Source organism: Oryctolagus cuniculus, chromosome X (genome assembly GCF_051225735.1).
Source record: "Oryctolagus cuniculus isolate XC-2025 breed Fujian yellow rabbit chromosome X, ASM5122573v1, whole genome shotgun sequence".
Classification (NCBI taxonomy): Eukaryota; Metazoa; Chordata; class Mammalia; order Lagomorpha; family Leporidae; genus Oryctolagus; species Oryctolagus cuniculus.
This window is the reverse complement of record NC_142888.1, coordinates 19,021,899-19,034,231: the sequence shown is the minus strand read 5'-3', so window position 1 is coordinate 19,034,231 and position 12,333 is coordinate 19,021,899. Positions and strand designations below refer to the sequence as shown.

Here is a 12,333-nt window from a genome sequence, read left to right as displayed (position 1 = left end):
TGGGTTTTGCTTGATTATCTTTGTAACCAGATTTTAGTATTTTTCCTGGTATACAGAAGTCTCTAAAAGTCTTTAATGCTAAGAGATAATGAATAAATACAGGCTAAATTTCAGCTATTAAAGCCCACAGAACAGTTCAGTACTATGATGTCCCCATTAAAGAAGATATGTCCCGGTGATACCGTTGGCTTGTTGTGGTGATTTTACCATAGACAGAAACAATATAGGCAGCGCTAGGAGGAATACTAGGGCCTTCATTTATTTCATGACATGAACAACCCGGACATTGATCTTTTAGTTTAAAGGGAATTTGGTCTCATGTCTGGGGTGTTGAGTATCTTTGGTTTATCCCTTTAGACCAGATCTTTGTCTTTCTCTTTCCTGGGAGGCTAATCTCTGTGGACTGTATGAGAAGACTCACTTGCCCTCTGGCTTACAGTTGAATTTGGTCAATGGGAGCCTTAAGAGGACATCAGAGGGAGGGGGGTTGGGAGGAAACAGAGATTAGGGTACTTACTCACTGCAGGCTAATTGTGTTTGTCATTCAATATCAAAGCTCCTGATAGGTGGCCCTCTTGATTCTCTTTATCCAGGAACTGGTATTCCTGGTCTCTTCACTCTTAGGAATCTAGGAGTGATAGTATCTCTTCTCGATTACTGTTCCAGTGGTTTCATTACACCCTGCCCTCAACTTTGTAAACACTACCTAATTAAACTCTCCACAAGTTGCCCAGTCTTACTAGGACCTTGGGACCCTTAAATTACATTCACACTCTCCACCTCAAGGTGATGACATTTAAAAGGAAGAAGGACAAATAGGATAAAATTCGGATTCACTGAGCATTTTTCCTTTTTTTTTTTTTTTTTTTTTGACAGGCAGAGTGGACAGTGAGAGAGAGACAGAGAGAAAGGTCTTCCTTTGCCGTTGGTTCACCCTCCAATGGCCGCCGTGGCTGGTGCACTGTGGCTGGTGCACTGCGGCCGGCGCACTGTGCTGATCCGAAGGCAGAAGCCAGGTGCTTATCCTGGTCTTCCCATGGGGTGCAGGGCCCAAGCACTTGGGCCATCCTCCACTGCACTCCCAGGCCACAGCAGAGAGCTGGCCTGGAAGAGGGGCAACTGGGACAGAATCCGGCGCCCCGACCGGGACTAGAACCCGGGGTGCCAGCGCCGCAAGGCGGAGGATTAGCCTAGTGAGCCACGGCGCCGGCGGTTTGAGCATTTTTCCAACCACTATGTTGGGACACCTAGTATCTATTATCACATTTAATCATTACACTAATGCTTTGAAGTTGGCCTCTTTTGTTAACTTTGAGGCCAAAATTACAAGGAGAATTGTGGAAAATATGGATTATTCATTTTACAAAATTCATAAAAGGTGCATACTAACTAACACTTTTACAAGGATTCTTCAGAAAAAATCATGGAAAATATGCCTTATAAATTTCTTTTTTTTGGTTTTAGCAATATATTTGATCTTTATTAAGTGAATACAATATTTTCAAGAGCTTCACAGTCATACACCCTCTAATTTAATAACTGTTCAGTATACAAAAAAATCTTTGTGCCAAAATAAACATATCTTTTAATTCTGTTTTCTATGGACTTTTAAAAGTACCTTTTATGACGTATCTTACAAATAAAGCATTCTTCGGAATTCATTTAAAGCTTTACAATGTCACAATGATGATGAAAATGGCAAGGCATAGAGAGATTAAATTACTTGGCCAACATCACACAGCTAGAAAATGGCAGAGTGGGAAATGAACCGAGGAATTCTGGGTACAAAGCAAACTTTGATCCCACAGCATTATATCACTTCCCTGTGCTTTTTAAAGCACTTGTGTTTCTCCTCAATGCGACTTTTTTCCTTTCTAAATTTTCTCTGAGTAAACCTTATCAATCAATAGCATAATAAAACGCTAATGCAGTATTTTTTTCTGTTTTGAAGATTCCTTTCATGAAAAACAAATGCATGACAGTAAGTATCATTGCAGTGGTCATTCCTTGGGACATTTTAGGTAGAAGAGAGTGTGAGGAAGCTCCTAGGGTACTATTTATATTCTACTTCTCCATCTGGGTGCTGGTTCTCTGAATAAGTTTAGTTTGTGAAGATTCATTAGCCCATAAACTTAAGACATTTGTATTTTCCTATGCATATATTATAGTAAATAAAACAATTTTTCTTATACATAAAATAATTTTACCCATACCTAAGTAAATGGTAATCTAGGAAAGCTGCTTATTTATCCTACAATGGGTTGCATTAATTTTCTGGGAGCTGGTTAGCAACATTCCCCTATAAGTTTTGAATCTGTGGTTATACCTTCCTTCTTTTGTGTCTTCAGTACTTCGGGAGTTTGTGGTATATAGATATTTGTAATCACAGAGAAATCTCTTGACTTTTGCAGCAGTAGATATGTTCATGGCTTGACCTTTCTGTAATAAGAAGGTCATGCTAAATTATCCCTATGCTATCTATGTCCTACTGGAACATTGTATTGATCTCTGTGTTTTCTAGTTAAAACACCAGTACAAGCCTGAAGATTCGGAATCCATTTAAACATTTTTTGCAAATGCATTTTTTGTCCCTTTCTCAATTGTTTTCCCATTTTGTTTAAGCTTCTTACCAAACTGAGTTTTACTTTGAACATTGCACATGCTTCCAGGTTCCCTTATTTCTTTTTTTTTTTTTTTAAGATTCGTTTATTGAAAGAGTAACAGAGAGAGAAGGGAGAGACAGAGAAAGACAGAGATCATCCGTCCATTGGTTCACTCCACAGATGACCACAATGGCCAGAGCTGGGGCATGCTGAAACCAGGAGCCAGGAACGTCTTCCACTTCTCCCACATGGGAGGCAGCAGTCCAATCACTTGGAATATCTTCACTGCTTTTCCCAGGCCGTTAGTAGGGAGCTAGATGAGAAGTGGAACAGCTGGGACATGAACTGGCGCCCATATGGGATGCAGCTATTGCAGGCAGGGACCTTACCTGCTATACCACAATTCCAGTCCCTTCCTTATTTCATACTGACAATGATACAGAAATATTATTTCAATTTATGCTTCTTTTATCTTGTTATTTGGGTCATCAAGGAGGCAGACAATATACATGAATGTGTAGAACTGCTGAGTAATATCTAACATTTACTAAGTTTACTTGAAAAGGAAAATATTAGTCATGAAAGGATTTGAAGATAGGGAGCCACAAGGCCACATAGCTCACAGAGGATTAATGTTTTACATGTATTACAAAGTAATTTACATGCATTTGAAAAGAAAGTCATTGAAGATGGAACTTTAAGGAAATATTACTGTTTTAATGACATAAAGTGTCACCTGCAACAAAAAAGACTTGGTAGATATGGAAGATGAAAGGGGAGGAAAACAAAAGAACATTTAATTAAAAATATCCAAGAGAAGATAAAAAGAAGTTGAAACCTCTAAGTGCTTCCCCTGCACCATGCACATTTACCAGTCTTTGTAATTGCTTGTGGGATGACGTGTTGTCTGCTTGACTTCCATCTTAGAGGAGCGTCAAACTAAGACACAATAGAGGGCCTTTTAGGTGAACACTCAACTTTCCAATAGATTCAGCAACATGCTATAATTTCACCTATACTTAGAATTTGACCATCGAATGGTATGAAGAGAAGACATAATATAAACCTAAAACATAAAAGAAATTATCTTGTATTCATTGAGTGCAGGCTATTTGCCAAGTCTGTATAACACAGTTACATTGTTTAATTTAAACCTCTGAGGAGTGCTCTGAAGTGATCTCATTCCAATCCTCATTTTACTCACTCGTCAATAAGTCATGCCTTAGAAAGGTTCGGTCACTTGCCCAAGGTGCACAGCTAGTGGATAGGTGTCTTTAGTTAATTAGCAATGTCTGACTCTAAAACATATGCTACCTTTGATGTATCATATCTATAACCATAGAATGAGTAGTTGAAACCAGGAAAGAAAGAAAAACCAACCAGGATAAACGAGATGTTTTGCTCTCTATAGTGTATTTATACTACAGGGAGAATATGACCAAACACAGAAATTATAGGCTAAATATTGAAAATTCCATTGAGTCACAGGAGACTAAAATTTACTCTAAAGCATTTGGAATTATTTTTATACCAAAAGAAAAACACATTAAGATATTAAGGCAAAATCTCTGTGAATTCTTAGCATAAAATATATGCTTTCATAGAAGCCTGCAGTCCCTGTATAATTTATACTGCCAGAGTCCAGGATATATTCATTCAATCTCATTAGCTTCAAGAATGTTCTGTTGGAACCTTCTGAAAAGCACTATGTTGGAGAATATGGTGGACATAATGAGTTGGAGTTGTATTTTAGTCATGAGAATTTACTACATCATTGATTATATGAATTTTTAAAATTATGTGTAATACAAAGAACTGTATTTTTCTCTGCCACCTCATTGTTGCCTCCTTTTAAGTGGCCCAACTAGGTGTACCTACAGGTCTCTGATTGCCCTTCAATCCTTCAATTGCTCCCTATTTTGGATGACTCCAGTTTTAAAAGGAGAATTAGAGAAGACACTGGGTCTGTGTGCGTGAGTTTGGACCAAAAGAAGATCCTCTCTGCTTTGTAAACTTGTCTAGACTCCTTGTCTCAAATGTAAACACAATTCTGTCTTAGGTGCTGTATGATCCCTATGTCTTTGGAGTTCATGCTTTATTTTATAGCTAGAGACTTACCATACCTTTCTCAGCCTCTTTTAGAGTAAACATTCTTCTACCCACACTCTTCCATTTTTGACATTATCTACCAATATATATGTATATATTTGTGAGAGCAAGTATGTCTGCCAGCTAACTATTTTATTTTCTTCAAAAATTATCACATTTCAGGCCGGCGCTGCGGCTCACTAGGCTAATCCTCCGCCTTGCGGCGCCGGCACACCGGGTTCTAGTCCCGGTCGGGGAGCTGGATTCTGTCCCGGTGGCCCCTCTTCCAGGCCAGCTCTCTGCTGTGGCCAGGGAGTGCAGTGGAGGATGGCCCAAGTCCTTGGGCCCTGCACCCCATGGGAGACCAGGAGAAGCACCTGGCTCCTGCCATCGGATCAGCGCGGTGCACTGGCCACAGTGCGCCGGCCGTGGCGGCCATTGGAGGGTGAACCAATGGCAAAGGAAGACCTTTCTCTCTGTCTCTCTCTCTCACTGTCCACTCTCCCTGTCAAAAAAAAAAAAAAAAAAATTATCACATTTCAGTGTACAAGTTTCTTTTTTATAAGTTTAGACACCATACTTTTCTCAAATTATTTGTAAAATTTTACTCCTGTAAAGAAAGTACATATCCAAAGCACTGTATACCTCCAGTCAATTTGAAAATAAAACCTTACTATTACCATCAAAATTTCATGCTATTTGAGATTAGGCATGAGGTTCTTGACAAAATTCCCAGAAAGTATGCATTCATTTTCTTTGCTTTTACTAGAAAGCTTTCCATAAAGTTTCATGAAAATGGCACTATTGCTTTAAATATGACTTGTATGTAAATCATATATGTGTAAAACTTCTTAAAATTTCCAGTGTATTATAGTTTATGTTGTTTTCTTTTTTATCTGGAATTTTAGAACAAAACCATTTTGGTAGAATTTCCAAAGCATAACTTGTATTGAACTTGGCTGAAGAGTGCATCTGGCTGTAGGGAGTGTCAGAACACTGTGTCTTCAATCTTGGGTTTTAGGATTATCTTTTGTCTGGAAATCAAGTGTTTTTTTCCCATTGTGAGATTCAAAGTTTGTGTGTAAGCCAACAGTTTCATCATGCAAAGACTACTGATAGACCCATCATCTGACATTTTGGGGAAACTATTTTCTGATCCTCAGACTATGGGAGTTCCCAAAGTAATGTGCTGCTTACTGTTTTACTACTTCTATGTGGGAACACCTTTCATAAATATTTGTTTCCCTCTTGGACTCTTTAAGTTCCACCAGGGCTATGTCTCTATGATTTACTCAGGTAAATTCAGTACCTAACTCAACTCTGTTGGTGCTCAATATACATCTGTGACTGATGAATTGGGGCTTTCTAGATAACTTGGTTGATGGAAGAGCTGGGAATGATCTCATATGAAGTGATTGTAGGCTTTTAACCAAAGAAAGGTGCTATCTGTGAGCACATGACAGAAGAAATGAAATATTTGAAAGATAATCAAGCAGAAGGATAAAAAGGCCCAGGAAGCAACATGATCACATAGAAATAAAAAAGGCACCAGGTGTTCAACAGAGGCAAAATCTTGGCTTTAACCCTTCTAGTTTAGTGACAAAATACCTCATATATCCAACTTCTCTATTTCTCACCTGCAGGGTGAATATATTAATGCTACAAAGGTGGTGAAACCTATTCATTTAGAGGAGTTTCTCTCATAAGTACTTATTCCAAAAACTATAGATATTTTGAGTGACTTATTTTCCATAGCATAATTCCTAAGCGAAGAACTGAGAAAATAGATAAAATGTATTCACCTGCTTATTTCAGCTCTATTTAAATTAGATCCTCCTAAAATTCAAGTTATCCAATATAAGAATGGGTCATTCTGAAGCAGTATGTGCAGTGTGTCTGTAAAGAAAATGTGTTTCGTGCAATGAGGTTGTTGAACACTATGAGTGTATATTATACTTCCAAATATACTTGACAGTTAAATTTTATTTATCCACCAGAGCAAATTATATGTGGTCTTTGTTTCTTTGTATGTTTACTTCTCTCTTACCCAAACTGCCCCATGATTTAAATGTTTTTTTTTCTCTCCTTCATAGAAATAGTATTGACTAAGTTGGATTAAGTAGATCACTTAGCTATACATCTCCAGTTCTTGTTACTTAAAAACAATTCAGATAGATTGGCCTAATGATGATATGTTTTATTTTGTTTAACTAGAACTTTGTTTTGTCACCCATCATCCTTGACATATAATAATTAGAAACATTAAATATTCTTAAAAGTAGCTTTAAATTTCAAAAGGCAATACCATGAAATTGAAGTGTTGGACATCTGCTTCATTTAACTGACTGTATTTTGTATTTCAGTTTGGGAAGCAGCATATAGAGAACCTCTTCAGTGACCTGCAGGATGGGAGACGCCTCCTAGACCTCCTCGAAGGCCTGACAGGGCAACAACTGGTGCGTAATTTTAAGATAAATTTAACCTTAGCAAAATTACAGATCAGAAACAAACAGCAAAAATTTATGCGATCTAGTAAAATTCAGTAATTTATTAAGTACTTATTTAACAGTACAAGACATATTCCCAACTAAAAATATCTTATGTTATTACTTTTATTTTGGGATAGCCTGTCATATGCAGAGCAACAGCTAAAATTTTCAGTGATATAATTTATGTTAATTAATTCATATTACTTATTTTTACAGTTAGGTATCTCACTGAATATCTTTAGAAGGGAATCTATACATAATGACATTCACAATTATCTTTGTTCTTTTGTTTATTTTTAACTATTTTATAGTAGAACATTATTACTTTATAAATAAACAATTAATGTGGGGCAGCATGATAAAGTGAAACATTTTAGTCCAATACACAACAGCATGTGTGATAAGAATGTAACTTCTCTTCCAGAATCATTATCTTGCCTAACTTCTCTTTTGCCACTCACGATAATTCCCCAACACACACACACACACACAAACACACACAACAATTTTGTAGCTACTATACAATCTTTGGCTGTCATTCAAAGTCAAAGTTATCAAAGGTCCTATCTCCACAACTTGACTCCTACAACTCTCGTATACCAACCAAGTTGGTCTCTGTTCTGTGATATATGCCTGGGGTTTGGCATCTACTGTTTCAATTGCTTGTACTGGTATCTGTACTTTTTCTCATGGTAATGGTCATCCAAAAATCTTCGTTTCTCCTTAGTCAAGTATTTCCAATTTATTTTGCTATTTCTTCTGCTTCTTAAATTCTATTTTTATTTATTTTTTCATTGTGTTTCCTGTTTGTATGAATAACTGTGACATCCCTCCATAATTAAATGCTGAAATCCTACAGAAAAAGGATATAGCTTATGGTTTCATATTTTAATTTTCTTTAGCTGCCATATGGGATTAAAATATTATTGTTTTAGACTACAACTTACACATTTTCAAGAAGCTTGGATGTGTATTATATAAGGACAACTTGATGACTTACTTGAATAATCATTTTAGTTAAGAAAATACTAATTCAAATTTTTTTTTACAATTGAACACATGCTTTTAATAAATCTGAGGGCGTTGTGCATATTTAGTCTTAATTTCATTGATTAGAGGTCCTACTATATGTGTGTATGGCTATAGATACACAAATTGGTATGTGTCTATGTGTCCCTAATTTCTCCTTTATTCTGTGCCAGTCTTGCTTTCATTTAACAAATATGAATGCCCCAATGTTTTCCAAGTGTTTATGACAATTCTTTCAGAGATAATATGTTCCACAGCCTATCCTGGAACAATACACAAATGTTTAGTCTGCCTCTGCATACCTCATAAACCACTTCTGTGGTGCAGCTACTCTCTGGCCATTTCATGGACTGAGGCAGTACTTCCATCACTCAAAGAAATTTTATCAGCCCTACCAAATTTCAAGTAGTCACAATGTTTAAAATGATAAGCCTAGGCAATTGAAATAATTATAAAGGACTTTAGATATTCATTGGTATAAGCAGATATATGCATGCAGGCATACAGTTGCACAGATACAATGAACAGGCATGGGAAAAAATAGCATACAAAGTATCCATGGGAGTGGCCATTATAAAGTGGTTGGGGGGGAATTACCAAGCTTTCATATAAACCAATAAAAGCTATGTAATTTCAGATATTACTGCTAACAGAATCTGTGATCCATTCTTCATTCCAGTCACAGATCTGTTGGCCCTGGTCTGGAGACTTCACCTTTCCCACAGAGTAAAATCACCTGTTTCATGAATTCTCCCAATTTCACAACTCCAACTCCCTGTACCTGGTATTGAATCCTAATAGTTTGTGCAGAGCTATGTCCTCTACCCCTAATGGGAGTTGTATATAGTGTTCAACAGCAATCTTAGTATCCTACTTGGGAACATCTGCATTAGGATTATTGGCTCACGGCATCCTCAGGGCTACAAGGGAGATATTTGCCTTACAACTATAAAATTAAAATTACTCCCCAATGAGAATCTAGTGGGGCAGACTTCAGTTTCCACTTTAAGATCAGAAACTGCAATCTTTTATGACAGTAGAATTTCTATGGTCTTGTTAAATATGTATGTGTAGATATGTACACTTACATGATTAAAAAAGAAAAGACAAATGTTACAACAACTTGTCACATAAATTTTCTACCTCTGGCTAAAAGGTAGTATGTGACTTTTGTTTTTTCCAAATATTAGGCAGGTGATTCATTTTAATAATTATTTTTCAATATTTAAAATTACAAAATTGCCATCAGATTTAAATGCTGTGAGTCTATATATTCACAATATCACTTTGATCTTGTTACTCTTCTTTTAATCTATACTCTTGTCTTTTTTTACTCACTTTTTTCTTTGTTTTTTTTTTTTACATTTTTATTAACATAAAGGGAACAGATTTCATGTGTTTCATAGATATAACTCTAAGAAGAATAACACTTCCTCCTTCTCTCCCTCCCTCAATCCCCCTCTTTTCTTCCTTTCTCTCTTTTTTAAAAAAAAATTTGTAAATACATAATTTCAGTCCACACAGACTTAATGCATCACTAATCATAATACTCAGCTAGTAAAAAGTATAAAGAACAGAGTAAACACTTCTCTTTCTATGGCCTTATTTTCTTTCTCTTTGTGTTGGGAAGTGGGAAAAGTACCAAAATGTAAGTTTATGTTATTGTGATATTCTGGAATGAAAATTTTCAAAGTGGTAAAAATGAGATACTTATTCATAAAGTTATCCTTAATGTTGTGGAAAGTAAATGGAATAAGTTATCAAAACTGTTTGATAAAGAATATCAGGCAAGTCATTGTGGAGAATAGGATGCTTGAGCTTAATTTGGGAAGTTAAGCAGGTAGTACAAAGCATAAGGTGTTCCAGGGTGAGGAACTGCTTGGGAAAGAGAGAGGCAATACTGGAAAGTAGGGAGCAATACTCAACAAGTGAAGACAAAACAAAGTATTATTTCACCAGTGCACATACAAGGTAGTTTTAGGAAGGAGAAGGAAGCAAATTTGGAAAGACGTTGGCTGTACGGGTTCAAACTAAAGTTTGGATCTTCATCAGTTCTTATTTGTATAGCCCTATGTTAGCTATTAACCTCAGATAACATTATTTGTACAATGTGGATGAAGTTATTTGTCGTAGAATGGAGTTTAAAGGTAGTACACTTCAAGTACCTGGCAGATACTACAAGCTCAGTAACAATAATGGCAAAAATATAGATTATACCTATTATATGGCAAGTATCAACCTAAGTGCTTATATTTGTTAACACACTGCATAAGCCCAACAACTATAAGAAGCAGTAATTTTATTAAAACTATTTTGACATGTTAGAGGATCAGAGTACAGGGAGATTAAGAAATTTGGTGAATGAAAGGAGGAATAGTGAATGAGAAGAGAGGGACAGGCAAGAGCTAATGAAGGTTTGTATTTAAGGTAAAACAAATGAAAATAGGAGGGAGCAAATACTAATACAATCGGCATAGTAATGATACAATTTTTAAAAGTCCACAATTGAATATATGAGTTAAGTTGTCATTGTAATGAATTAGACAGATGTTAATTTAAAACTTACAGGATGAGATTAACTTTTGGGATTGAGAATGAGAGTCAAGGAAGCAAAGATGATTGGGGCTTTCAGCTTCAGTGACTAGGAAAATTATGGTAATATTCACGAAAAAAATTTCTTTTAAATCTATTTTGCATATATATCTTTGCTAGACTCTAAGCTCCTTTAAACTTTCCTAAAATTTGAGGGCATTAACTCAAATATCCATCTTGCTAGCAAAGTCCTTATGCTTATGTTTCCCTTGTTGGTGTTCATGAAGTAATCTCCACTGGGCTATGGAAGGAAGGCATATTTATTCCAAAAGTATCTTTGTAAAGAAAAAAAAAAGTACTGTCTTTCTTGGTGCATGCTTTGTTCATGCTAAAAATAAAAATAAAAAAAATAAAAACAAAAATCACACTTTTATGCCAAGGATAATTAACCCAAAGCCCTCAGATTCATTAAATCAATGCCTCACAACCTGTGCTCATTTAAAATAGTTAAACTTAAAAGCGATATTTATAAATGGTTTTCTTTCTAGTAGATTGTTGGTCTCTCTACTGGGCAGTGAACACTATTTCATTTTGTTTTCAGCCAAAAGAAAAAGGATCCACAAGAGTTCATGCCCTGAACAATGTCAACAAGGCACTGCGGGTCTTGCAGAAAAATAATGTAAGTGGTGACCTTGACAGGGTCTGGATGCCGTGTGACACTATGCTTAATGTTTGAGTGAGGGCCTTGGCCCCAAATGCAGAGGAAGCTTCTCAAGTTCTGTTGTCAGTCAAATCAGTTCTTACTTAGAGCATGTGTTCTAGTTCTTGTGTGTTTACCTATGGTTATTGTGATTCTGAAAGCAAATTCTTGCAGCTGCAGAGGGCAAGGAAAGGTGTGGCCCAGACCTGATAGGCTAACTCCATCTTTTCAGATTTGACATGATACTGATATATTTGGTGAGCAAACTGAGTCCTACAATGAACTCAATTACTTTCAGAGGTGTTCCTTGCAACCAGTGGATTTTACTATACTGAATATAATTTTTTATGTACTAAGAGTGTTCAAACTTTATCATAATAAAATTTATTTGAATCAAGCTAACATTTATTAAATGTCACTGCAAACATAAACAGTATACAGAAAATCACTATTTTTAAATATTTATTTATTTATTTGAAAGACTGATTTAGCAAGAGGGAGGGACAGACAATCCACCAATTGACTCCCTAAATGACCTGGATGGCCAGGGCTAGGCCAAGCTGAAGCCAGGTGTGTGAAACTCCATTTAAGTCACCCACATGGGTGTAAGGGACCAAGGAATTGGGCTATCTTGTACTGCTTTCCCAGGTACATGGTATGAAGCCAGATCAGAAGTGTAGCAGCCAGGACTCCAGCTGGCACTCATTAGGATTGCCAGCATTGCAGGCAGCAGTTTAACCTGGTGTGCCAAAATGCCAGCCCCAGAAAAATTAATGCTTTAACTCAAGATACGTATTCAGGTCTGTTTTCTGTTCTCAGCTTTGGTTTGGTTTAACTGGGTGAAAATATTTGTTGTATTAGAAAAGGTAAACAATGATAGCTAAACAACTGG

The 12,333-nt window shown here is 36.4% G+C and overlaps 1 protein-coding gene and 1 pseudogene across 15 annotated transcripts in view; one reads left to right on the top strand and one right to left on the bottom strand.

Moving 5' to 3' along the window:
• LOC103351783 (ubiquitin-conjugating enzyme E2 variant 2 pseudogene) overlaps window positions 1-6,752 on the bottom strand; it is a 116,718-nt pseudogene extending 109,966 nt beyond the window's left edge.
• The window catches only part of DMD (dystrophin), a 2,249,390-nt gene that overhangs the window by 488,947 nt on the left and 1,748,110 nt on the right, over window positions 1-12,333 (top strand). For all 15 annotated transcript variants that reach the window (XM_070067426.2, XM_051827673.3, XM_070067427.2 and 12 more), the window contains 2 exons: window positions 7,055-7,147; window positions 11,343-11,420. In XM_070067426.2, coding sequence (XP_069923527.2) covers window positions 7,055-7,147; window positions 11,343-11,420 — 171 coding nt within the window. The remainder of the gene's footprint in view (window positions 1-7,054; window positions 7,148-11,342; window positions 11,421-12,333) is intronic.